Source organism: Mytilus edulis, chromosome 14 (assembly GCF_963676685.1).
Source record: "Mytilus edulis chromosome 14, xbMytEdul2.2, whole genome shotgun sequence".
NCBI classification, from domain to species: Eukaryota; Metazoa; Mollusca; class Bivalvia; order Mytilida; family Mytilidae; genus Mytilus; species Mytilus edulis.
This window is the reverse complement of record NC_092357.1, coordinates 65,954,165-65,981,739: the sequence shown is the minus strand read 5'-3', so window position 1 is coordinate 65,981,739 and position 27,575 is coordinate 65,954,165. Positions and strand designations below refer to the sequence as shown.

The window sequence follows — 27,575 nt, the reverse complement described above, 5'->3', positions numbered from 1 at the left end:
AATATAATCACATAATCATTAATTATATTTTTAAACAAGGAAACAAAATAATCTAAGAGAATCAAATAATCATGATATATTTGGTCTAGTCATCAAATAGTCAGTATAAAAACGGCCAAATAATCCCATGAGGAGATTCAACAACGTATTACACTTGACACGGTGCTATATACCATGTATAACCTGCCGTCTGCAAGTAAAAATATAGATAACATTGTCTGGTAATGTGTTTATAGAACTTAAATTTTTACTCGTGGTAGTACCAGAAGTACCTTTGATATGTTCTTCTTTCGTATTTTTTCGTCGGGAATTAGTTGTGTTCTAACGTTAAAATTGAGAAAGGAAATGGGGAATGTGTCAAAGCGACAACAACCCGACCATAGAGCAGACAACAAAGTTATTCTTTGACACATGGTTAATTGAGCGACTAAGTAACATGAGTAATGTGATGCAGGTGAAACGATGTACGATAATATAACATTTCAGTCATTTATCATTAACAGTTATATTTCAAAAAGCATTTGTTCCCTTCCACCTGAACACAATATAATCACTTTTAACAGAAGACAGCTCTGTATGAACAGGAGAAGACAACTGTATATGAACAGGAGAAGATAAATATGTATGAACTGAAAAGCAATGGAAATAAAAATGAAGATGAAAAGATGTTTTTAAAAATATAATTTAAATAAACCAGTATTATCAGATCAATGAAACTATAAGGATTTTGTCCAAATTACACAGGTAAAACTTTATACATATTAGACAGGTAAACTTTGTCCAGATTAACCAGGTAGAACTTTGTCCAGAATAGACAGGTAGCATTACTCTGATTGCTGTTCAAGGTTTCATTTTGTTTTTTCCATTTCAGCGAAGAGATTGAATATATCGGTATATAAACGTTGACGAGGTAAACACATTACTTTGTTTGGATCTTCTGGAGGAGTGTATAATAAAATTTCAACCACACCAGATTCATCAGCAAATGACGTTGCATTTCCAATGCTTAACTCTTCTAATAATTTTAAAATGGTTATATATTGCTTTTCACAAACAGCAAGGCATTGCCTACGATTTAACGAATCACACTGACATTGACCAGCTTTATTCTGCACCAACATGTTTGCTATATCGACGTGCCCTCTTCCAAGAGCTGTTATTATTAATGGAAACTCCCCATAAACACAATGAGAGAAACCAATGTTGTTTTTCAGTAAAAGATTTACTGTTCGTAAATGTCCATTTTCACAAGCAGCGCACATTGCGGATTTTCCGTACCTATTATGGAAAGAAATATTTGAATTGTTTGATAATAAGATATTCACTATTTTAGCATGTCCCTCTTTACATGCAATATACAATGGTGATCGCCCAAATCTGTCACTCTGATAAATGTTTCTGTTTGTTTTCATTAGAATTTGGACAATATCTGCATGTCCTTTTTCACAAGCCACGAAAAAAGGTGACTTTTTACTTTTCCCACATGGAGAAATTTCGGCATTGTGCTTTAGTAACAGTTTAACAATATCAGCATGTCCGTTCTCACAGGCTACAAATAGAGGGGACTTTCCAAATTTATCACATCGTGAAACATCAGCCTTTTCTACCAATAATAGATTAACTATATTTGTGTGTCCTTTCACACACGCAGCGTATAAAGATGATACTCCGTAACTGTTACATTGATTCACGTCAAAGTTGTATTCAAGTAAGACCCGCACTGTTCTAAAATGTCCAATGTAACATGTCATTTGTAGTAATAGTTTCGCATACTTGCTGTAACAGCCACTTTCAACTTTGAAAGATAATTTGTTTTCTTCTTCTATATAATCGGCAATACATAAATTTGAATATCCATATAGTTTGGCATGCGAATTATATTCAGATACCATTTTCTCTTGATCTTCGTATTCCATTTCACTGGCAATTAGCAGTGTACATGCCGCACGTTCATCTGAATGACATCGAACACCATAACCACTGTACTCCAATAGCAATCTAACCATGTCTGAATGTCCTTTCTGACAAGCTATGAGTAACGGAAGTCTACAATTCAATTCATAGTGAAATTCATTAGTGTAATTGTCTAATAAAACGTCCACTATTTCAGTATGTCCTTTTATGCAAGCTTCTACCAAAAGTGTATTTCCATCGAGATCAATAGTTGGTTTATAATTCTTTATTAAAAGTTTCAGTATCTTTGCATAGCCGTCTTTGCAAGCCTTCGCAAGCAATGACCTGTCACACAGAATTGAAGTGTGAGCATCATTATTAAGTAGTATTTCCACTATGTCAAAATGTCCTTTATAACATGCCATATATATTGGAGATTTTCCATGCACGCAAAAATTAGGGAAATCAATGCCTTGAGACATGTAGAATAAATTATCTAGGTCTGTATATCCAACTTCATTAGCATGGTGAACACGGGACTCCTCGTCTCTTTGAATACACTGAACAAGATCTGGTATACCATCGAGTAAAAGTTTTACTACAGAAGTGTGACCTTCCATACAAGACACGAGCAGTAGTGGTAGGCCAACTGTCGGATCCAGTGCGATAATACTTGTACATGCAAACCGTATAGCAGTATTTTCATTTAATAAAAGTTTAACAATGTCGACATTCCCTGCGCGACACGCTGTATATAAAGTGTATATACTTGTGTCTATATATTCCTCATCAAATTCTATATCTATTAAGAATTTTAATATATCTGGGAAACCCTCTTCTGATGCTTCTATCATCGGATTTGTAAAATTCCGAAAATATTTATATTTTATTAGACTTGTTTTTGCTACCTCAAAACCGTTTCTATTCATATCTTTTAACAAACCCATTGCTTCTTCGTTTTGCCTCAAATATTCTAATAACTTATTCCTGAATGATTTATATTTCAAAAGTTTATTATGAAATGTACTGTCCAAATTTCTATTCTTTAAATCATTATACAGCCTGCTGAAATATTCTTCCTCCATTTCTTCATCGAGTAAAATGAAACTGTCTGTATTCTTTGATTTGCAACATGTAAATAGGAAATTATCACGTACAAATGAGGTAGGAGCGTATTTCAAGAAACAAGTTGTCAAATGCTCACCACAAATTACTGATATTAAAGTGTATACTTTATCATGAATAATTCGATAGCTTTTACCTCTTTTTTTCAAATATGTTCCCTCCAAGATTGTAAACCCTTCGATTAAAAACTTCCTTGACGATTCAATAGTTAAGTCTATACTCAATTCTTTTATTATTTCATAGATTTTAGATTTATTTTCTTCAGGCATAGATTTGGAATATACCCATTTTTCGTTGAATCCTTCTCTGAACAATACACATAGAACCAATGCGCAGAACTGGAATCTATTTTGCAAATGTATATTATTCACATCACTTTTAATAATTTCGATCGGAGAAGAAAATAGATTAACAAGTTCCTCAGACGTCTTGTTTTTAGAAAGACAACATAGAAGAGGAAAAAAATCAAAATTTTCTAATACACTTTCCACGTAATGAATCATTTCTTCCGAGAGATACTTCTGTATCATTTGCAATCTTTCATACGGTAAGAGACACATATTAGACGAGAGCAAGTTACATTCATTTATTGTGAACAAGTCGATGTTTCGAAATTGTTTATCCTTAGCGATTAAAAGTCTGCACGAAATTAACAATTTTGTACCTTGAAATACATCTTTGCCTAGAGAGTTCCTATGACTTCGCAAAAATATTTTTTCTAAATTTAAGTAGTATGATTTCCAGAGCTCAACAATCTGTATGTTTATAGATTCTTTACCACATATATCGTCAACAACAAATACCTGTTTCCTTTTGGGATCATAATAGTGTATTATGTCTGATGGTCCGGTAACAAACGGTATTATTTCATATCCTTCCTTATCAAGCAGATGTAATGCAATATGGTGAACAATAAAAGATTTTCCTGTCCCTGAGCTACCAGTTACAAGAAGACAATTATTAGATTGTAGAGATGATAGCGTATATCTAGCTGCCCTGGTATCTACAAATAATGCATCGTCTTTCTTCCACTCCTCGATGTATTGGTCATGTTGAGCTACAAAAATTGTGAAAAATAATCAATGTATTAGCTCTATACGTTAGATAGTAGTAAACAATCAGTCGACAACAGCTTAACAATGAAAAATTAATCATGAATTTGAAGTCATAGTCAGGTAAACCTGACATTTACACTTACAATCATTTATTTAAACCAACTATATTTGACCTATTGAATTTAGTACGAGAAAACAATTCAAAACACAAAAAATAAACATTGACCAAACATTGAAATCAACCACAAAAATAGGTCAAGGTAAAATGAATCATGCACAAAAGGCGTGTACAATTTAAATTGAGCTTCTCATAACAGTATCCGATAACTGACCCAATAATGCTACCTTAACTTTGATAACCGATAAGCCATTTTTGTGGACATTTAGATGAAGGATAGTTATCCCCTTCCCCATAATAGGAGCGAAATTCAAGAAAATAAGATACATCTCTTAGTTGAGCTGTACCATGAAAATGAGTCAAGGACAATAGATAAATGTTAGACGCAAATTATTAAAATGAGGCATCTGTATACAAAATCTAGAGCCTTTAGCATGTTTAGGTGGTCTACTTTCTGAAATATAACTCAAAGAGTTTACATCGCCTCCAATGCCGACTTCGCCAGAGTGTAATTCCTATGTCTCGTATTCTGACACTTTCGTCGAAGGCAAGACAATAAATACGTTTTCTTTAAAATTATTTACCTCTTATATTCTCAGGAATACATTCTTTGTGTTCTGATAACAAAGACACCTTTCTATCACCAATCTCCAACAATTGAGCTTGCATTGCTAACGAGAATGTTTGAACATCACGAGAGAAGTTCATGCAATGTTTCATGTTTTTGTCTGTAAAATAAACCAATGTTAAGGAATCTGGCTAGTCATGTTTTAGATTTTATGTCAGATTTTCGGAATCCTCTGGTTTTATCCATTTGAATGCCTTGAAAAAATTTGCCCGGTGACCCCCATTTTTCTCTTTGTTAATCTTTTACATGTATAATGATGAGCCATCTGTAAAAGTCTTATAAAATTTTAATTACTTTTTAACAGTTTTTAAGAACTTCATCTTGTCAATGATAAAGCTATGAAAAGTCAAGAGAGAATATTTTCCTGCCAAAATTTCAATGGCTTTTTTCTCGAAAACAAGCACGGTGACCTATATATATATTTTTGCTCTTTGGATTCCTTTATTAATCCACTATCTATATAAACTAGTGTTTTGAAAAGTTAATTACTTTGAAACTGAGAAGCGAACTCCCTTAAATGCTGCTGAAACGTTATTGCAACATTATTATGATGAAGGATATGAATAAAAGTTACAGTGAGGAATTCAATACCGATTAATACACAATGATTTGCTATGCTAACAAAACTGTTTTTAGATATAATTCTGTAACAAAAGTCCTTTAGCAAAACACAATTTATAAAAATACCGAAAGCAAATCCGTTTGTTTATTTTTACAAACATAATCGTTGAGCTATTGTATTAAATACTTTTTTCTGTAATCCCTTTCGTTCAAGAGCTAATATTACCAGAGAATCCATACATAACAAGCACAAAAAATTTCGGGACCCTTTTATGCAGAAAAATGTTTTCTTTTCCGGTTTTCGGTCATAGGACGGTTAAAAGAGGAGCTATATGTAGATAGGACTTATAAAAAATTTATGAATGTAAAAAAAAACTATTAATAAATCTTCTGAATAGAGTAATACATAAACAACACATATTTGTGATACAGAATTTACTCAAAATTGTCCAAAATCTGCTATTCGGGTCTAGGCAGAAACAAACTTCTCTATTACTTTAATTTGTCAATATTCACACTGAAATGCCGATGAATATGCAGTAATGCTAGTAACTGTCGTCGTTCATTGTTGATCGTACATTTGTTTTCAACATACGCAAAAAATAATGAGACTTTCCAATACTGTTTTGGCGTGTTTGCAGGGTGATTGGCTCTGGTAGTCTGTCGACCACATCGCCTCGGCATATTTTCAACGGTATCGAAGGGTTCTGATACTTCTAATGCCGATTGGTACATCTCATTCCAAACTGATAAACCGTACACTGTAAAATGTGCTCAAAAACTACATGTCTTAGATTGAGTATTACAAATTCAAATCTTTTAAAAGATACAAGTTACTGTCCGATTTTGTCATAATCTCCAATAACACTTTTATTTTGAAACCAAATGCCGTTATTTAATGATACTTCATCAATTAAAAAAGTTACAACATAGATGTTGCCTTTAAAATTCGATCTATAAATTTTTATTTTGCCATTTTTTTTTTGCATGCCGAATCGATGTGCACGCAACTGCGTGTTAGCGTATAGGGAGCTACGCGCCTGGCGACAGCTATACTTATACTTCCTTATTTAAATTGCTTCATGTTTCCATTCCAATATGATATGTCAATGCTTGCTTGCTACTAAACGCACTAACAGTCGAATTGTAAGGAACATAGGAAAACCATTAGGTACATGTTAAAACTGTCATTATCCTTACTTGGTACAGGCGTTTTATTATGTAAATAATGGTGAATTGAACCTGGTTTTATAGCTAGCTAAACCTCTTACTTGTATGACAATTGCTTCAAATTCTTTTTTATTGACAAAATGGCAAATATAGGAAGACAGCAGTCAACATTGTGTTATAATCTTAATCAAATTAACAAATCTTAATCTAATTAACAAAGAGGCAGAAAACGGCATATATCAAATTTAACAACTTCATTCAATGCTTTCTTATTTTTGTTTTTTTATTTATATTTGGTAAATCCATTCATAAAGGATTGACAAATTTTAAATACTGGGACCGAATATTTAGATTAATATTAACTCTGATGTAAAAACGCGCGTTTGACGTCAGATTGTAAACGTCACACAGGTAGATGTATAAGGAACAAACTTAAACTCGCATCCGGATTTGCTGAAAACACATGTAGGGCCAGTAGGAGTTTTCTTCTTTTTTGCCGGGGCTGCGGTCTCTTTGACAAATTCCCCGTTTCTATTCCATATTCCCGAAAAATTCATATCTCGTCATCAAGTTCCTACTTATAAAGATCTTTCTTTTGTATGTTCTGTTACTTAACACTATTTTCATGTTACTCGCCTATTTCTTCCATTCTTGTATTGTGTTCTTCTATTTGCTAAAAAAAAGAATTATTGTTTAACATGATATCGTTCTTACTAAAAGACCAATGAAAAATTACAGAAAAACACAAAAACACTTTCACAAATGCGTATCCTGATAGTGAATCTATTCATAAAAATGATACATGTGTACACCGCAACCAAGGAATTTGAACTGTATAATATTATAAGGGATTATTCAAATTTAATAACTATACTACCCGAGAGAACCTCTTTAATTATAAATATATTTTAATTGATTATGGCAAAAAGAAGATTACTATTTAGGAGAAGCGTTCTTCTAGTACGAGTAACAAGCTCTGGCTTAATCATTTCGAATTAAAACATTCTATATTATTTTCGGAGACAACAAGAGAAAATGAAAGAATCATCGGTTTCAGACATATTAAATTCTACGAGATTAAGAAGTTTTTTTTGTTTTTCAATTTGAATTTAGTACAAACGCCATAGTTGATACGATGTATTTGATTATTAAATGTCAAACTTCGCCAGGAATATTCACAAACAAGCCTTGTAATACCAAAGGACACTGAACTTCAATTCAGCGTATTATAAAAACGTAAATGTACGACTTGGATGGACGATTGTCAAATTAACACTCATACCACATCTATATATTTATGTGTAGGGTACAATAGATAAGGTCTTCAAACATCAACATAAACTACCGGGTAACCGGTTAATCGGTCGAATGATTATCCGAGTAACCGGTTAGGCAAAAGTGTACGATTTGACTACACTATTATTTTTACATATTAATTGTTTATGAAGGTATGTTCAGTTTTCATGAGTAATCTTAAAAAAAAACCACTTCTAAAAGGTTATCAATTAGGCATTGTATTATTTTCTCTGCAATTCTATGGATTTTATTTTCAATAGTTTGATGAATAACTAAACATGTGCTTCAACCTAGAAATGAACATTTACTGACCAGTATTCTGTCTATCGTGATATTTTGGCATGTAATTGGTTACTTTTTTCTAAGAAAACCTACGACGTTTTTACAATTATTTGGTTGGAAGTGTAATATTTATAAATTTTATCTGAGGGAAAGAGTTTATTCATGTGCTTAAAATGGGCTTCGAATAAACTTTCGTAAAAACTCGATTAGTACTTTGTGACGTCTATGATGAGTTCTATGTTTTCGCGCTTAGTACCGATCGGATGAGCCAAGTGCTTTCCAACTGATTTTACAATGTTTCTTTGTTATGTCGTTACTTCACTTTTCGAGGTAATATTGGTATACAGTTTGAAGTTTGTTCATTGTTGAAGGCCGTAGGGTTACTTGTTATTGTTCACATTTGTGTCCAAAAGTCGTTAGGAATAGTTGTATTAATGACAACACCACGACTTAATTTTTTTCAACTCTTTGTGGATATCAAAGCTAATTGCGCCTTACTACTTATGAAAACACTTTACCGGTACAACTTACAGATTTGTTTTCGGAAACACGTATTCCCAATGTGCTGATTTTGTCTTCAATATTTGTCTTCATGTCGGTTAACTCTTTGAGTATGTTGTCCCATTCATTTAGAGTATTGTTTACATCCAAAATTTGCATATCCATTGCTTGACAATGCATATCAATTTCTTTATAATGCAACGACAATACGTGTGCATGTTTAGCTAGAACACATGTTTCTCTTTGAATTTCTTTGACATGTTCCAAACCGAGAGTTGTTCCTGACAAAAAACTTATTCCTGAAACAAAAGATAAATGAAAGTATTGATATAAATATATGAATATTACTATGATATAAACTCATATTTTTGGAAAATGCAAACATATAATGTAAAAAAAAGGAATTCATGAATATGTTAAGAAAACTCCTGTCGTAAAAAACGCTGAGTGTGTCATGATTGAAAAGAAAAAAAAGAGTGACCGACTTAGGTTGATTTAAGACAATAAAGCCTTACACTATACATTATCTGACTTATATACCTTCAATTGTTTTTGCCGTATTTCCATCCCATTTAACCACTCTAAAGTGAAAAATTGTTTACTACTGCGTTGAAGTAAAATACGCATTCATGATTTGAAATAATACTCACTAATTGATAAAGATATAAACTTTAGAATTAATTATCCATTTACAATAACAATGCTATTGTTGTAACTATAAAAATGCAAGACATAAATTAATGTCACGGTGTATGAAAGGTTCTCTTTTTTAACTCGGAGTCAGGTTTAAAATTATTTTCCCTCTCCATTTTTAAATACGAGGGTGTAATATCAAAAGGAAATAAAACTATTTTGTCATTTAATCATATGGTAGTTTAAAAGGTATATATAGATTAAAAAGAAGAACAAGAAATTTACATCGTAGTTCAGTATGACGTCCATTATCACTCAACTAGTATACATATTTGTCAAGGGGCCAGCTGAAGGACGACTCTGGTGCGGAAGTTTCTCGCTACATTGAAGACCCATTGGTGGCCTTCGGCTGTTGTCTGCTCTATAATCGGGTTGTTGTCGCTTTGACACATTCCCCGTTTCCATTCTCAATTTTATGTTAAAAGAAAACGAATACTCAAAGTATAATTTCCAATCCAGTCCAGATCAATATAATTTTTAAAATCCTACACATATCTGGTAAATCTGGCTTGTTTTAAAGTGCTATGAAGATTTTTATGCTAATGCTCTTCAACGTTGTACTTGTTTGGCTTTACAACTATTTTGATCTTAGCGTCTCTGGTGAGTCTTCTGTAGACGAATGCGCGTCTGGCGTATTAAATTATAATTCTGGTATCTTCGATAACTATTCTGTATTCGGGTTCATCTCATATAATGTCCCTTTTTAAAGCGATAAATTAACAAAATATTACATAACTATTATGAACGTAACTATGTCAGTCAACGGCGTTTTTTAGTATTTCATTCGCATAAACGGAGGAAATAGATATAGGAAAATGTGGTATGAGTGCCAATGAGACAACTCTTCTTCCAAATAACAATTTATAAAAGTAAACCATTATAGGTTAAGGTACGGCCTTCAACACGGAGTCTTGGCTCACACCGAACCGCAAGCTATAATGGACAAGCTATAAAGGGCCCCAACAATAAGTAATGTAAACCATTCAAACGGTAAAACCAACGGTCCTATCTATATAAAAATGAGAAACGAGAAACACGTTTGAACTACATAAACAAACGACAACTACATGTACATCAGATTCCTTGATTCAGAAATGTTTGTTTCTGCCTTAAATAAACTACAAATTGCAAAATAAAAGTCAAAGCCAATATGGTTTTAACGCATTAGTTAAGGATTGAAATATTAAACACGTTAAAAAAAAATCAAAGTAAATATTGTTTTAAATCAAGAAAATCTAAACCTAACAAAGGTCATTATTTAAAGCCTAAACGCAAAGGAGTTAAGCTAGTAACCTCATTCGTTGGCCCTGTTACTGTGTTATTTTTAAACTTCGATCGTTATTTTAAATCTACCGTGTATGTATTGTTAAGTACAAGTACAATCTTAGACCCTCCCTCCCCCCCCAAAAAAAAAACATACAGGCTTACCAAATTATAAATATGTTCGCACAAAATTGTCTGGATTCACCTCAAAAGGTTACCAAACCTTAAAACAGACTTATTAGGAATAATATTAATTACGAAACTATTGTCAGGTTATTAAGAATGACATTTTTTGGTATTAATATTGATTCACTCATAGGGTCGTTGCATCGAAATTAAACAAGTTATGTCCTTCTCACATATTTTATGATGGTATGATACTAAACCCTAACAGGGAGGCATTGTGCTTAATTTTCATATGATGATGACAAAATCATTCAGTCAGTTTACTTAGGGTCAGGTTAGAAACTGCTAGTAGTCCTTTGTTTATTTATGTATCATTGTCATTTTATTTACAAGAAATTCTTGGGAAGAATGATAAGAAGTTAGCAATGTCCTTTAACTTCACTTTCCGCTGTATAGATGATGTTTTCTCACTTAATAATTCAAATTTGGTGACTTTGATGAACGCATCTATCCCATCGAAATAGGGATAAAGGGAACAACAGATAAAATTCAGTCGGCCTCATGTCTTGACTTGCATCTAGAAATTAACAATGAGTGTCAGTTGAAAACAAAACTTTTCGACAAAAGAAATGATTTCAGCTTTCCGATTGTGAACTTATCATTTCTATGTAGCAACTTTCCCGCAGCGCCTGCATATATATCTTCCAATCGATACGATAGTCATGGGCTTGTATTTTCTATCATGATTTCGTTGATAGAAGGTTACTGCTCATAAGGAAGCTTTTAAACCAAGAGTTCAAAAGGTGAAGTTGAAATCACCCCTACGTAAATTTTATTGACGCCATCACGAGTTGGTTGACCGTTATCGAAAACCCGTTTCACAGATACCATCGGATATGATCCTAATGTTGTATCTATAGTCCACTCCCCATTTTACCATGAATATGATTTACAGGATTCGACTATTTATCGGATTTGTAACAAAATGAGCAACACAACGGGTGTCACATATGGAGCAGGATCTGCCTACCTTTCCGGAGCACCTTAGATCACCTCCAGTTTTGGGTAGGGTATGTGTTGCTTAGTCTGTGTCTTTTGTGCTATAATTTGTCTGTTTGTCAATTTTTCAGTGAGTTTTTTTTTCGATAAGTGAGTTTGACTGTCCCTCTCGTATCTTTCGTCCCTCTTCTTTAGTTTATTTTGTTACCAATTCTGACATCGGACTAGGACTTCTTTTGAATTGAGTTTTTTTTATTGTGCGTGTTACTGGTTATTTAATTCTACATTGGCTATAGGTATAGTGGTAAGATCTTACAAAACATGAGCCAGGATCATCTGGCCTAAGTTGGTCTTGTATGGGTTTTTTTTAAATTTCAGTTCATTTATTTATTTCGGACTTTAATACATTTGTATGACGTCCATTTTCACTGAACTTGTACACATTTTTATTTAATTGTCTAGTTGAGTTTTTTTCGCTGCATTAAATATCTATAGGGGCCTTCGGCTGTTATATATTCTCTTTTGTCGGGTTGTTGTCTCTTTTACATAGTCCCCATTTCCGTCCTCAATTTTATACATTTTATATTAATCCATTTTTCAGGAAATTCGTCTTCTTTTTCAACAAATGACAATAGATATCTTAAACTGCCTTAAAATTACCATTTGTTTTCCATAACAAGAGTTGTTTCAATGTCTGCTTTTCGTCGGAAGTACTGAGGCTCAATTTATTTATAAGGTTTTCCATCAAACTGAATGATTGCGAATACTTCGTAGTATTCCATTGTTTAAAATCACAATGTGCCCAGGGATTTCTTATGTTCGATCTAATCTGTAATTACAAATTGTTACTATGTTTAGATAGTCCTTAAGATATGATGTCATTCGATTCAAACAGGTACAAACTGGAGATAATTCCGTTGCTTTTATGCTTCAAATTTGGTTAATCTCTCACTAAACGACGAGCGAAAGATACCAGAAGAACAGTCAAACTCATAAATTGACAATAAACTGACAACGCCATGGCTAAAAATGAAAAAGACAAGCAGACAAATAATAGTACACAAGAAACAACAAAGAAAACTAAAGACTTAGCAACACGAACCCCACCAAAAACTGGGGGTGATCACACATAGAATGTTTACATTCGATCACTAGCGAACGAAATTAGGTCTGAAATGGCTACTGGGATCTTTTCACATTGTCTGAAAGAACTAAAGAATAAATTTTCAATTCATGATCAGTCTTTTAGTCCATTTCCTTTTTATTTACCGCGGTTATAAGAGGGACGAAAGATACCAAAGGGACAGTCAAACTCATAAATCTAAAACAAACTGACAACGCCATGGCTAAAAATAAAAAAGACAAACAGAAAAAAAATAGTACACACGACACAACATAGAAAACTAAAGAATAAACAACACGAACCCCACCAAAAACTAGGGGTGACAGTACCATTCAAAAATTTGCTTGCAGTCAATTCGGTTTTGTCAGTAATCTTTGAGAGTATGTTGTTGGTCTGTGAACGGTGAAAAAAAATTAACAGCAGTGAGAATATAAACTGATCAGATCTTAATTGAATACACACAAATAGCTATAACAGTACTAAAATTACAACAGTTGATAATTGAGAAAAACTGTTCAGATCAAAATGACAATTTCAGACTTAAATACATTTACAATAAAGTAATATTTATTTAATCGAAAATTTGTTGATTTCAGCAAATTTATATTGTAGCACCTTTACAAACATTTCAACTACGGATTTAACGGTAATTGATATTAAGGAAGTTCGCTTGTCATGTTTTGGGATTTTTGTCAGATTTTTGGAATCCTCTGGTTTTATCCATTTGAATGCCTTAAATAAATTTCCCTAAGATCCCCGTTTTTTTTATAAATATTTTACATGTATAATGATAAGCCATCTGCAAAAGTCTTATACAATTTAAATTATTTTTTAATAGACCCGTGTTAAGAGAAAGCCATATCTCTTGCACGTTTAAGACACCCTTGTAGATTTCGAAAAATAGCAGGCTGATGCCGCTATAAGGCAGCAGTCGCACCAGGAAAGTGGAAAGGGACTAATATAAGTTGCAAAACTTGTTTCCAAATCCACTATAAATACATATGTTTAAACTAAAACTAAACTAATAGTTTTTGAGAACCAAAACTTATCACTGATAAAGCTATGGAAATTACAATGGCTTATATTTCGAAAACAAGCGTATTGACCTAAATATGTGTTTGTCTCTTTTGATTCGTTTATTATTCTCCTGTCAATATAAACTGAGAAGCGAACTCCCTTAATAACCTATTTTATTTTTAAACGTCATATTTTGTCTTTACCAAAAAAAAAAATTGTTGCAATCATACTTACACTTTCTGCAATAGTCTTTAAGCTCGGATGAAATCTGTCTACATTTTTGACAAGTCCAAGTAACACTGAGGCATCGCATGTATCGTCAAAACAATTATAGTGTTTCATGTTGGAGAGCAAAAATAATTTCGACAAATCTATAGCATTCTTAACTTTGTAGTCATACAAATGATTTTGTCGACCAAGCGCTTTATTGTTATTAATGCAGTCGTAGTTTAGGTAATAGGTATGAACTCCTTGAGGCGGATGACGCTTAAGTTGTCGTGGATAGGTCTGTGTATTGATCTGGTCTGAATTGACAAGTGATGTATAGAGAGACGTCATGACGGATTCAACATACTTCCTTAAAATAGGCGTGATAATGTTATGTAGACATATACCAATGACCAACCATATTTTCCGATGTTCATCCAAATCATGAACAGGACCTACAAAACGACATTGTTTATTCAAATGTGTCAATTCGTGTCTAACGATTTCGATTTTACCTTTTTTTCAAAAATGCAAGCTATGATTGGTTAATAAAAACACACATAATATAATTGAAGTTAACGTTGTTAAAAAATTAGCATCAGAAAAAAACCCATCATATTTTAAAATAGTCATTCCACTAAAAAACATTTTCACAATTTTAACATAGATGATACGTTGGTTATCATTGTGATTTCAGGGGCCTCGATTACCTAGTGGTCTTATTAGTTGAACTACTGTATTATTAGCACTCGATTCAAATCTTAATTGACTAGGGTTGTCAGTTTTCCAACCGAATTTCGGTGGTTCTTTATGGATACTCCGGCTACGTCCACCGATAAACACTGACTGCCACGAAATAGCACAATCTTGAAGGAAGTGGTGTTATTTCGTTTTCAAAACATACCTTATCTACTATTTTCTTTTATATTTTACAACAATGATGTCTTTCGAGATTCAAATAACAAAAACTAAATTTTTTATAAGACTGTGCTCCACCTACGATTGTAGATTGGCATCATGTTATCTATTCTTTGTTAAGTTTCTTGTTTGGTGAAGTTTAATCGAAATGACGCTGTTGTAAAATATTACTGTAAATTCAGAAATTATTGCGTGCACTTATTATTGCGATTTTGTCATTTAAAACTTAAATGCGATTTTAATTTTTACGATTTCTAGAAAAGTCATGCTTAATTCAGTTAAAATATTACAAAATGCGAGTTTAATTATTGCGTTTACAACTCTGTCGCATTATTCGCAATAATAAAAACCTCGCAATAATTTCTGAATTTACAGTATTAAATTTAGTACACATGTTTCTTATCAAGTTACTTTTAAATATAAGAATTTAGTTTTTATTATATTTCCTTGACAAATGTACGGATAAACATGACTCGCGCAGGCACTAGACCGTGAATGTTAATCTGACGATTATGTTGATCCTAACAACATCTGCAAAATCTGAACACAAAAACGTAAAATCTTTAAGTGATTTTCTGGAATTTATTAACACTTAATTTCAAAACAGTTTAGACAGTTGGCTTGCAGTCAGTCCAGTATTGATCAGTAACTTTTCAAACTTTTAAGTCAATGAAAAATCGATAACGCCATGGCAAAAACAAATCTACTCAAACAGACAAACAGAAGTATAGGTTGTATTTCTGTAAATATTGACAATACAAATTCCCAAAGGAACTCCTTTTACGGCTAAAACTGTTCCACTTTTACTATGAACTTTTTTGAAATTTTGGATCCTCAATGCTCTTCAACTTTGTAATTGATTGGCTTTTAACATATTTTGACATGAGCGTCACTGATGAGTCTTATGTAGACGAAACGCGCGTCTGGCGTACTAAATTATTTAAAAAACTATTTACACCACTGGGTGGATGCAACTTCTGGTGGACGTTTCATCCCCGAGGGTATCACCAGCCCAGTAGTCAACATTTCGGTGTTGACATGAATATCAGTAATGTGGTCATTTCTATAAATTTCCTGTTAACAAAACTTTAAATTTTACAAAAAACCGAGGATTTTCTTATCCCAGGCATAGATTATCGTAGCCGTATTTGGCACCACTTTTTTGAATTTTGGATTCTCAATGCTTTTCAACTTTGTACTTGATTGGCTTTATAAATATTTTGATATGAGCGTCACTGATGAGTCTTGTGTAGACGAAACGCGCGTCTGGCGTACTAAATTATAATCCTGGTACCTTTGATAACTAATTATCCTAAAGTTGAAAGTTTATATGCACTACAATTTTTTTCAAAGGTCAAAATATAGGGCTGTGCAGCATATTTTCAACGTTTAAGAGTTTGAACTAACAGTAACTTTCTTAACTACCCCTACCTCGAATGAATGGTTATCACATATTTCAATGTAAACAGTAAGCACATGTATATTTACTGGTAACATTCCCAAGTTATGTCTCTGTGAGATGGAACAAAGAGAGCATAACTGGGAACCAGTATGTTAACAAAATTAATTTTCTATGAATATTTAAGATCTCCCCAAAAGAGGCGGGGTTTGAGAAACAGCTGTATTTACAAAGGGCAACATAAAAAAAACAGCATATAAAACTAAAATGATTGCAACACTAGTCCCTTGCGAATTTAGGTGTTGTCAGGTGTTCCAAACGGGTGAGTAAATTATGCTTAAAATGTGACCCCCGTCGTGTACTACAATATAAACGTATACATGTTATATCAAGTGATTTGGTATTATATAATAGCGCATTAGTAATAGACTGGTATCTCTATAAATTCTTAAACCATTGTTCATTATGATTTTTTTTCCTGAGTAAGTTAACTTACCGCTGTTTGAAATACTATTCAATTGTATTTCAGCAATTCGTTGTTCCAATTCTGGTTCAAAAGAACTCTCTACTGTTTCAGACTTAGTGTTATCGGCCATTTGTATTGCAAGTTTGACCAATTTACGTATTCAAGACTTTGTGAAACTCGATATCATCTATCCTTTTTGAATTTTCAAATAAAAGGCTCCATGCATTCTTTCTAAATAAAAAGAAAATAAAAGTATTCTAATACAAATGTTGAGGGATACGTTAACTTAAATTTTGTATTCGTTAAAATGATAATCAGTAGTTCTTTGCACAATTTTGTAATTTAACTATTACACACGAGAAGAACTTATAGTCATCGCTCAACTGGCATTTCTATTTCCAATTGATATGTTTGCATTGAATGGTAATTGCCATAGCCGAAGTATTTTCTTACATTTCTGTTTTGATTGTAACTGTTTGCGTTTATCCAGTACAGTTGTAATTTGAAAAATTAGCTAAAATAAATGTTTTGAAATTATCTGATTTAAAGAAGTACATCTCCCTAAATGAAATCTCTGAATTCTTGCCTGGCTTTGGCTACTTTTTTTGTCCCTTTCAAGTTGATAGCTTTTCATCCTTTTAATCAGCTTTGAATTTAAATGTTTTTTGACTCCAGCATCACTGAAAAGATATTGATTGTGGAAATGCGCAAGAGATACGGAAAAAATTGGTACCGTTTATGCAATGATAAGTCATTCGCTTTCAATAAAACGACTACTAGAACGTTTTAGTCTCGAAAAGGTGGAACTGTTTTTCCTGAATAACAGTGCAACCTATCTTGGATTCTTCTATTGCTAAATTACGTGTACATTGTTTCTGATAAGCCGATCTTTTTACCACTTGTTTGTTATTCGATAATTCATATTTAGCTTATATTGATTAATCATAGCTCTGCGATTGCCGTTTCTTCTGATATTCTACAGCGTCGAAGAACATGTACATGTATCTTATTTTAGGATTATGGGTCAAGAAAAATGGGTTATATTTTAGACGAGCACAACCGTGTGTATGCAAACATCCATCAACACTATACAGATATTTCGTGTCAGCCATATTTTTCAAGGAAGAGGAAGCCAGAGTGCCCGGACAGAATCAACGACCGAATCGGTAGGAAAACTGAAAATTTTAAGTCAATAAATTGAAGTTGAATGAACTTGTCCCTGTGTGAATATGCAATATTGAATAACTAAATTAAGCAAAATAAGTTCAGTCTCGGAAGACATGATTGATTGATTTCAGTTAAAATTTAGTGCGAGGTAGATTTTTGAAAAATGGCAAGTAATTCGTTGAAATAACGACTCTCTATGTCTTTTTATTCAGTCAAACTCATAAATCGAAAATAAACTGACAACGCCATGGCTAAAAATAAAAAAGACAAACAGACAATCAATAGTACACATGACACAACATAGAAAACTAAAGAATAAGCAACACGAACTCCACCAAAACTAGGGGTGATCTCAGGTGCTCCGGAAGGGTAAGCAGATCTTGCTCCACTTGCGGCACCGGTCGTGTTGCACATGTTATAACAAATCCAGTAAATAGTCTAATTCGGTAAGTCCAATATCAGGAACAAGTTATGTATATTTTTTTCTGATATTCGTATTCTTTTTTATAAGCTAAGGATTTAAAAATAATCTTGCTTTGAGCATCATTGATGTCATTAATTAACGAAATACGCATATAGACTTGCTAAATGAAATGTCATAAAGTGATGTCGCTAACATGGCTAGTCGTTCAATTTTTGATATCTGGCATAAACGTAGAAAAAAGTCATTCTACATGTTTGATATCTAACATTTAAATTGAATGAAAATGATTTAAATGGCACTTGTTTAAAATTCAGCATTTTTAGTGTGCAAAAGAAAACAATAAATGTTTTATATGAATTATGTATCAAATTATACACTTGTATTTAAATTGTACCTGCAGATCACCTGTATGAGGACGCATTTTACAATTGAAACCAAAGTTGAGTGTTAAAATTTAAAACCTATGACACTGTAGTCGATCAAAAACAGCTTAACAAAAATGATTTTAATTTTAACGAGTCACGTTCGTCATGGGTCTATTCACCCAGGAAGAGGATAAAGTTGTCCTACTTTATGTAATAAAAGACGTTTAGTGAAGTGATATTTTATTCAATTTCTACTTGATACTCCCAAAATCCATTTAAAATAAAACAAGTACGACATTCTCGATTTAGATACATTGAATTCAAATATTTTTTCCATAAGAATCAATCATTTGAATTCAGATTTATAAATCGTAGTTAAAAGTTATCTTACATATTTTTATGTTACAATCAGAAAGACAATATCAGGAAATAATACATATTTCGAATGAAATTGTTCCTTTTGAATATCTGTCATTGTTTTTTATTCTAGTATAAAAAAAACAGTATGGTTTTTCCTGTTTGAAAAACCAAACATTAAGGAACAAGGATAACTATCGCTCTCTAGTTGAATGTTTATTTTGAACAACAAAAAATTTGTTTGACAAAATTACAAACCGACATATTTTGCCTGTTTATCATATCGGTTTATGTACATTAGGACCTATATTTTACTCTTTAAACACAAACAAAATATTTTGAAGGATATTGTTCAATGTGTTAAACAACGGAGATACGAATGAGACATTTAAAACTCATTGGTCAATGTAAAAGTGACGGAACCATTGTAACTCATGACCTAAACACAAACAAATCAACAAAATACTCATAGAACATTAAAGACTGAGCAACATGAATCCAACCAAAATAAATAGACATATTCCGGATATCGGATTTGTAGGGTATAGAAAAATATTACATACATACAAATTGTATCAAATGATAAAAAATATCAATCACAAAGCATAAAAATTATGTAATGAACAAATTCTTAAAAAATAATATGATTTGCGACTTTAAGCCAGAAAAAAATACTAACAATTTGGTTCGATAACAATCAGGAGCTTAATAACTTTAAATACCTGTGTTCAAATCTCATAAATGGATACAAAATTATAAAACGAGGTAAAAAACCAAAATGATGGGAATCAGACCTTGTTTAGGTGAACACATTATATACTATAGTAGTATATAATTGACACCTACGCATATTTGTTTCTTTTAAAAATGTAAATCATTGGGAAATCATTTTTGAAATGAAAGGACAAGGATCCTTGATCATCATCGGTATGTCGTTATCTAATTTTGATTTAGAGGAGCAAGGTCAAACATTGTCTCGAACACTCAAATCTCCCCTAACCATGTGTGACAAGGGTGTTATAGATTGATATAAGAATGTAAGAAACTTAAAATTATTAAAAATAATGTTTGAAATTGCATTACACAGGTACAATGTATATGTTCCGGACCATATGAGTATTTGGACCATACGCGTATGGTCATGACCATATGCGTATACTCGTATGGTCCGACCATACGCGTATGGTCCGACCGTACGCGTATGGTCGGACCATATGAGTATAAAACTCGTTTGGTTATTAACGGGCCGGACCCACTGTGTCTAAACCACACCGGCAAAATTTGCTCGGACTCGATGGTATCTAACATCCGGCACAATGACGGAACACTAATAGACAAAAGAAAGGTAGGTTTCTCCTTATTTTTTTATTTTTTTTATGATATCGAAGAATATATATACATATACAACTATTTTCTATTGTGAGATGCAATATTTTCTACAACCGTTCTATATTAACGGAGAAATAAGTCAAAATGCATGTCAAAATGACGAATTGAGTGAACCTTGCCTCGAAATTATTTAATTTCTCGTTAAATTGTTCACATTGTATGAAAAGAAAGGTACGGGAAGATAGATATTGACACGGAGATTGCAAATTAAGTTATTATGAGCATCTCCATAATTGTATCTCTGTGTATGGAACGAAAGAAATGGGTCATGTCAAAATGGAACTGGCCGGTTTCGTCAATGTATACAACCCGGTTTCGTCATAGATTTCAAAATGCATAACCCGGTTTGGTCAAATAAAAAAAATCATAATCGCATTACATTATAATTGATTATTTAACTTCAGCGTTCAAAAGGAGTTTTGTTGGTCGTTGGAAAACAAGTTCGTTACCGGACAACGACTTATTATTTATATGAGTCACAGATTCAAATAAATAATAAGCAAAAACTTGAATTCCTACTCTTATAGAACACAAATATTTTAATATACTTTGCTTTCCGAAATTTTTTAACAGCATATTGAGATTAAAGCTCTCTAAATATGCGTTTTCTATATGAGTTATGGGAAAATATGCTGAACATGTTTAAATTTGAAATTAAAGTTTACGGTCTTAAAAATCGAAACACACAATTGATATGTGATTTTCTCGCACAAAAGGATGGACACCTTTATAAGTAATCTAATCATTCTATGTATGTAATCTTTTCTACAATCGTTAAAAATAAATCTTCTTAAGGATAAACGGTGATAATAAGACATTGGTATATGCATGCATAATCGACATAGAAAATAAATGTAGGATTACAACTACCATGCATTAAAATAATTTTATTATCCCTTATTGTAACTATACTGCTATGTACAAATTAGTATAATAAATAGTCTCAGGTCATCGACAAAATTCAATAATAATTATTTTGTTAACATTACTTAAAAAAAGAGTCTGTACTGTCGCCGTTGTGTTATGATGATCGTACACTGACGTTGATCAATATATTTTGACAATATATACGGACAGACGGATTCAGTTTATTTCAAAGTGGACGTAATTCGAACAACTTTTACATACCGCTGAGCGTAGCGAGTCGAACAATATTTTGATTATTTTTTGCTTTACAAAATCGTTAAATACAGGAATCAATATAGTTTTGGCAACCAAAGGTGGGGTCGGGGCGTGCAACCTATACGTAATCTAGATTCGCCACTTATCTTATAAAGTGTATACCGAATTAAAATATTGTAAGAAATGAGAAAACAGGGATACCCGGGAAATCGGATTATGTGAGTTGGATTATGTTTATTATAATAAATGCCGAATATCAAGTTCTTTTTATCGATTTCTTTACATTTTTTCAAATATATATAAAAGTTATATAGCAAAAATGATAAGGCAGACAAATATACAAATAAATCGACTTGGCCGATATCCTAATAAAACTTATTGACCTTTAATTACGAGTTTTTTTTCTTCATTTCTTTGCGTTTTTACACGCCCGTCCCAATTTTAGTATTATTGTATACAACCGTCTGTCCGTCCGTCCTTCCATCCGTCCGTTCCTCCATCTATTAGTCATTCGGTCCGTCCGTCTGTCCGTCTATCTATCAGTCTGTCCAGCATAAACATGTTGCACCGTAACTTCAGGACAGCTTATCTTATTTTCTTAAAATTTAACATATATAGTTATTTCTTATAATGGTCAAACGATCTGCAAACCTTTTAGCATGTTTAGTGAAAATCAAAAAATCTTTTTGAGTTACAGAAAATGTAAGTGAAACAGGAATGTGGGGTTTTTTAACATGTCGCGCCATATCTCAAAAACGAAGTATTATAACGGCATTGAACTTTATACACTTACTAGTTATATAAATATTTTAAACTTCTGTTTACTTTTTGGTGATGTTTAAAATTTTGGTTTAGAGTGATTGAATTTTTTTACATTTATAATTTAGGGCCCTGTTATAGCTTGCTTTCATGCAGTTTGTGTGTTTTTCTCATTGTTTAAGGCATACGCTGACCTAAACTTGATTAATTCAACATATTTTTTGTGTCTAAAAGAAAGTTGTCTCATTGTCAATGTTTATGGGATAAGTGGTTACCGTCACTTCTTCTTAATAAGACCTAGATATAAATGACGGTCATGTTTTGCAAACCACCTTTTATACACATTGAAAATACAAAACTGTCAGATGTTGTTTTCGAAAGTTATCTTGAAGTTTTAATTGATTTTGAACTGTACAAAAAATGAATTTGAACTGTAAAAATAATGTGAAAAACATGCCTATGAAAATAAATGTGCCTACCAGAAACGGGGAGAAAGTTACAAATCTCACTGCTATGTTATGGATGCTTAAGTGTGAAAACTCGCTTTAGTGCGCAAGTAACACAGTATATATAGTACCAGAAAATCTGGCAGGACTGCATGCATGATTAATTTGTGCAGAACAGTATAGACTATAGTCGGTTTGGGACTGTTCGTCAATGATTGAATGCATAAATGTATTAATAGTTGATAGTAAATATTGTAAACTAAGTGTATATAATATAGTATAGTAAATTAAAATTATGGCACAATCAAAACACATCCTTTTATTTTTCATCTTTACATACTACTATTATAAACAAAGAAAATATGATAATGTTACAAAATAATTAGATACCAGTGTTTGCTATTCAGTATTTATATTCCATTTAAAATTAGTTTGAAGTTAGTGAAATAAGGAATACGACTTTCATTAGGAAAATGTGTATTATCATAATTAACTATGTCCAAAAGTGCCCGTTTAAAATAGATTTTAACACGCCAAGTTTACTTTACAATAAATATATATTTAAATTCTCGAGAGACAATGTTCAGATCCGTGCCAAAGTTTCTTTTCATAAATTGTTTGTTAAAAAAAACCAAAAAAAACCGGGTGATATATGTAGACGAAACCGGGTGATTGTGTAGTAACAACATTGACGAAACCGGTTTATTTTAATTTGACACGACCCTTTTCTTTCGTATCATACACAGAAATACAATTATTGAGATGCTCATAATAACTAAATTTGCAATCTCCGTTTCAATATCTATCTACCCGTACCTTTCTTTCCGTACAATGTGAACAATTTAACGAGAAATTAAACAATTTCGAGGCAAGGTTCACTCAATTCGTCATTTTGACATGCATTTTGACTTATTTCTCCGTTAATATAGAACGGTTGTAGAAAATATTGCATCTCACAATAGAAAATAGTTGTATATGTATATATATTCTTCGATATCATAAAAAAAATAAAAAAATAAGGAGAAACCTACCTTTCTTTTGTCTATTGGTGTTCCGTCATTGTGCCGGATGTTAGATACCATCGAGTCCGAGCAAATTTTGCCGGTGTGGTTTAGACACAGTTGGACCATTTGAGTATTTGGACCATATAGGTATTTTTTTTTAAATTACATTATGAATGTTTCAATAATACAAAAACTTTATCTAACAAACCAATCACATGACAATGTATTATTTTATCAATCGAATACTACGTAAAAGTTAAATATTGATGCCATAGTTAGTTTTCATCGCTAACTAGATTCTTGCATGTAGGCTTGGGGTGACATTTACTTCCACACGTTATCATAGCTTTTTGCATTAGCAAGTCTTTGTTGTGCATGATCCTTTTCATTTACAAGTGAAAAGCTAGCCTTTTTATAGCTGTGTACAGTGATACCGAGGTCTTAGGCCATTCCTATATGTCTTCAGTGTTTTTAAGAAGCTCTAGATCTCAAATATCGTAACATGACTGCAATACACCATATTCACAAGACAACTTAAATAAACTATGTTACTTTCTAGTGAATTCTTGTGTAACAGTTCATTAAGAAATTTTTGGAATTTATTTTTTTAAAGTCGACATATTGCCATTCACGCGTAATAACAAATCGGTAATGACCATCGGTAAAAAATATGCTTATTATAGTTTTGACAAGTAAGTAAAATTAACTATGTGAAACTTCTAATTTTTATTTAGCTTATCTTTTTATTATAATATAATAATAAAATTACCTATATGATATCGTCTTTTTAATGAACGGTCATACCGTATGAAAAGTTTAGGAGTATTAAAAGTAAACTGTAACAGAGTGTTAATTACCCCGACCATACGCGTACGGTCGGACCATACGCGTATGGTCGGACCATATGAGTATATACCTATATGGTCATGACCATACGCGTATGGTCCAAATACTCATATGGTCCGGAACATATATATTGCATGTTACTCTGTTTTTATTGGAACTTTTGACTTTTAAAACCAGTGCAAGTCAATAATTTAACATCAATGTTTCTTGGCCTATTATGACAAAAATGCAAAATAAAGAATGCTAAAAGCGAATTAGTATTTCACTTTTGCACATAAATGATTGTTAAAACAATATCATGTTTTAAATATTGTATATATCTCGTAGCTAGTGCCCCTTAAATATATTTAGTACAATTGAGGCTAAGTAATTGATATGGCATGAAATGTTTCATTTAAACATAAGGTAACAACGGTCATGGATGATGGAAGTTGTACTATTACACAATCAAATTAATAGCGCCATGAGTTCTTGCTTTGATTTCTCTATAGCTTACTACTAGTATACGGTTTGGGTTTTCTGATTTTTCGAATTGTGATCCATACTTGTGTGGACAGTTGTCGCACTGGCAATGATATTTCATCTCAGTATTCCTATTAAAGAGGGGCGAAACTCATAGATCAAAAATTAACTAGCAACGCCATGGCTAAAACAGAAAAAAAACCCAGAAAAATAATAGAACACAACACACAACATAGAAAACTTAAGACTAATTAACACGAACCCCACCAATAACTAGGGTGATCTCAGGTGCTCCGGAAAGGTAGGCAGATATGTGGCACGCGGTTATCCTGGAGAAACGTGTTCCATTTGGATAAATATATTTATTGAAAGTGTTCCTTGTTTTAACTATTTTTGATTGTTACATCGTAGGGTGTGTCCATTTGGGAATATTTTCTTTACATAAAAATTTGATCATACTTCAAGCTAAAAAAAACCAACAAAAGCCTGTATATAAATTGCATCATTAAAAAAAAACATTACCTTAAATCTTCATTCCAATCTGTAAAATTAAAGTCAAACTCCCAATCTGTATGCTAAAATTGTACACATTATTGACATACAAGTAACAAAACATCGTCACAATAAATGATCTTCATTTGACTAAATCACATGTTTCGTCATGGGTCTTTTCGTTCAGGTAAGTATTTTTTTGTCCTACTTTATGCCATTAAAGGCATATAATAAAATTGAAGTAATGTATGCTTTATAAAAGAAATACAGGTAAAAGAAGACAGGTAAACTCTATTAGATTTCATTGACATGGGCGTCGATGTCTTGGCCCTTTTTATTTGATAGTCATTGTTGAGTATTTGTAGACGAATATCCAGAGTACAACATTTTAATCCTGGTATATATAATGATTTTATATATTTGATATTTCATTTAAGTGTGAACATCACAATATTCAAACTAATTACATAATAACTATTTATGTAACAATTATGTTATGAAGAAATTATCCCCATTTAATCTTTCTTCTTTTTTTTTTGGTAATTCATTAAACAAAACTAAAGCTGGATGAAACAAATTACATCAGTTTATAGTTGTCTGATCGTGGGTGAAAAAAATCTTTGTATTGTACCTAAATAAATTTAGAAAAAAAACCCATCTATCGATCATTGTTGTTGTTTTTAAAGTCTAATAGACTAACGTTATCAGAAAACAAACTCTCTTAAATCACTGGTATGTTTAGGTCAACGACTTTTACGAATGGTTTGTTAGCTTTTAAGTTACACTGATTTACCTAATTCTGCTGCACAAGAATGATTATAAAGCATTGAAGAAACAATTCAGTATGTATAGATACCTTTTATGATTTTAAAATTGATTTCCCTATATTGTGTGCATGTAGACCTTTCTCTGCTAATACCAATCACTTTATTCAGAAATGGGTTGTGTGAGAGTAAATATCAAAGATAGTACAAATGTTGAAATGTTTTATTAAAATTGTTATTAGCATAGTATGTAAAAGGATAATGCCATTTAAAATAAAAGATATTAGATACTCCGACTTCTGCCACCCATAAAAATCTGACTGCCACGACATTACCCATTAGCGGGGCTTAAACGTAGAGTTTAATTACCAACAATCAATCAATAAACAAATGAATGATTCATTTTATTATTGAAAACAATCGGCAGGATCTTGATTTAAATAATTGGCGGCATTGTGAATTTCTGAAAGCCAAAGATTCATAAGTATCCGTGCATTTCAGAGGGAAAAGTAATAATATTCAGGTGTGTGGTGGGGAGGAGGGGGCTTTGTTCTTTCGTTTGCTTAATACTTATCAAAGGTGGTACATTTGTTTGGTACATATTGACAATTGTCAGACGAGATATAACATAATACAAGTTAAAAATGAATATCAGAAATGCATTACAATTTGTGTCGACAGATCTTCTTAACATAACAGTTGGATTTTACAGACTGGCGTACTAAATTGAAAGCCTGGTACCTTTAAACTTTTATATAATCAATTACTGAAAGCTAATTCAAAGCCACAAACAATTTACAATAAAAAACATGCATCAGAAATTGAATCAATTAAAACTCATCTCACAGATATGAATATATATATACGGTGTATTCATTTATATTCGTGGTTTCCAGTTTTCGTAGATTAAGGAAACTTGCATGGTCGTGGATTTTTAATTTCGTGGTTTTGTCCTAAGTCTGTATACAAGCCTATATTAGTTTGTATTCATTGAACAGTTAGTTTCACGATTCACCTGTATCCACAAAAATTGGTATTCATCGAATAATAATAAATATATATATAAAATGAACGAATAATAGCAAATGACAAATCTAACAGGGCGATGGATCATATAATCATGATAAAGTACACTTCA

The 27,575-nt window shown here is 32.2% G+C and overlaps 1 protein-coding gene across 1 annotated transcript; it reads right to left on the bottom strand.

Annotated features, from left to right (window-relative positions):
- Positions 1 to 666: 666 nt before the first annotated feature.
- On the bottom strand, positions 667 to 25,830 carry LOC139502661 (uncharacterized). The gene is made up of 8 exons (XM_071292187.1): positions 25,704 to 25,830; positions 16,871 to 17,071; positions 14,085 to 14,512; positions 12,371 to 12,539; positions 8,660 to 8,928; positions 7,187 to 7,223; positions 4,776 to 4,919; positions 667 to 4,075 (listed from the first exon to the last, which is right to left on the bottom strand). The coding sequence occupies exons 2-8, from the start codon at positions 16,968 to 16,970 to the stop codon at positions 849 to 851; spliced, it is 4,374 nt and encodes a 1,457-aa protein (XP_071148288.1). The 5' UTR covers positions 16,971 to 17,071; positions 25,704 to 25,830; the 3' UTR covers positions 667 to 848.
- Between the last annotated feature and the right edge of the window lie 1,745 nt (positions 25,831 to 27,575).

Coding starts and splice junctions, on each gene's coding strand:
- LOC139502661 (XM_071292187.1), bottom strand. CDS start 16,970: ATGGCCGATAACACTAAGTCTGAAACAGTAGAGAGTTCTTTTGAACCA. Junction 14,513..16,870: donor GAATAGTATTTCAAACAGCG/GTAAGTTAACTT, acceptor GTCGTTTTGTAG/GTCCTGTTCATGATTTGGAT. Junction 8,929..12,370: donor CTTGTTATGGAAAACAAATG/GTAATTTTAAGG, acceptor CTTTTGTTTCAG/GAATAAGTTTTTTGTCAGGA.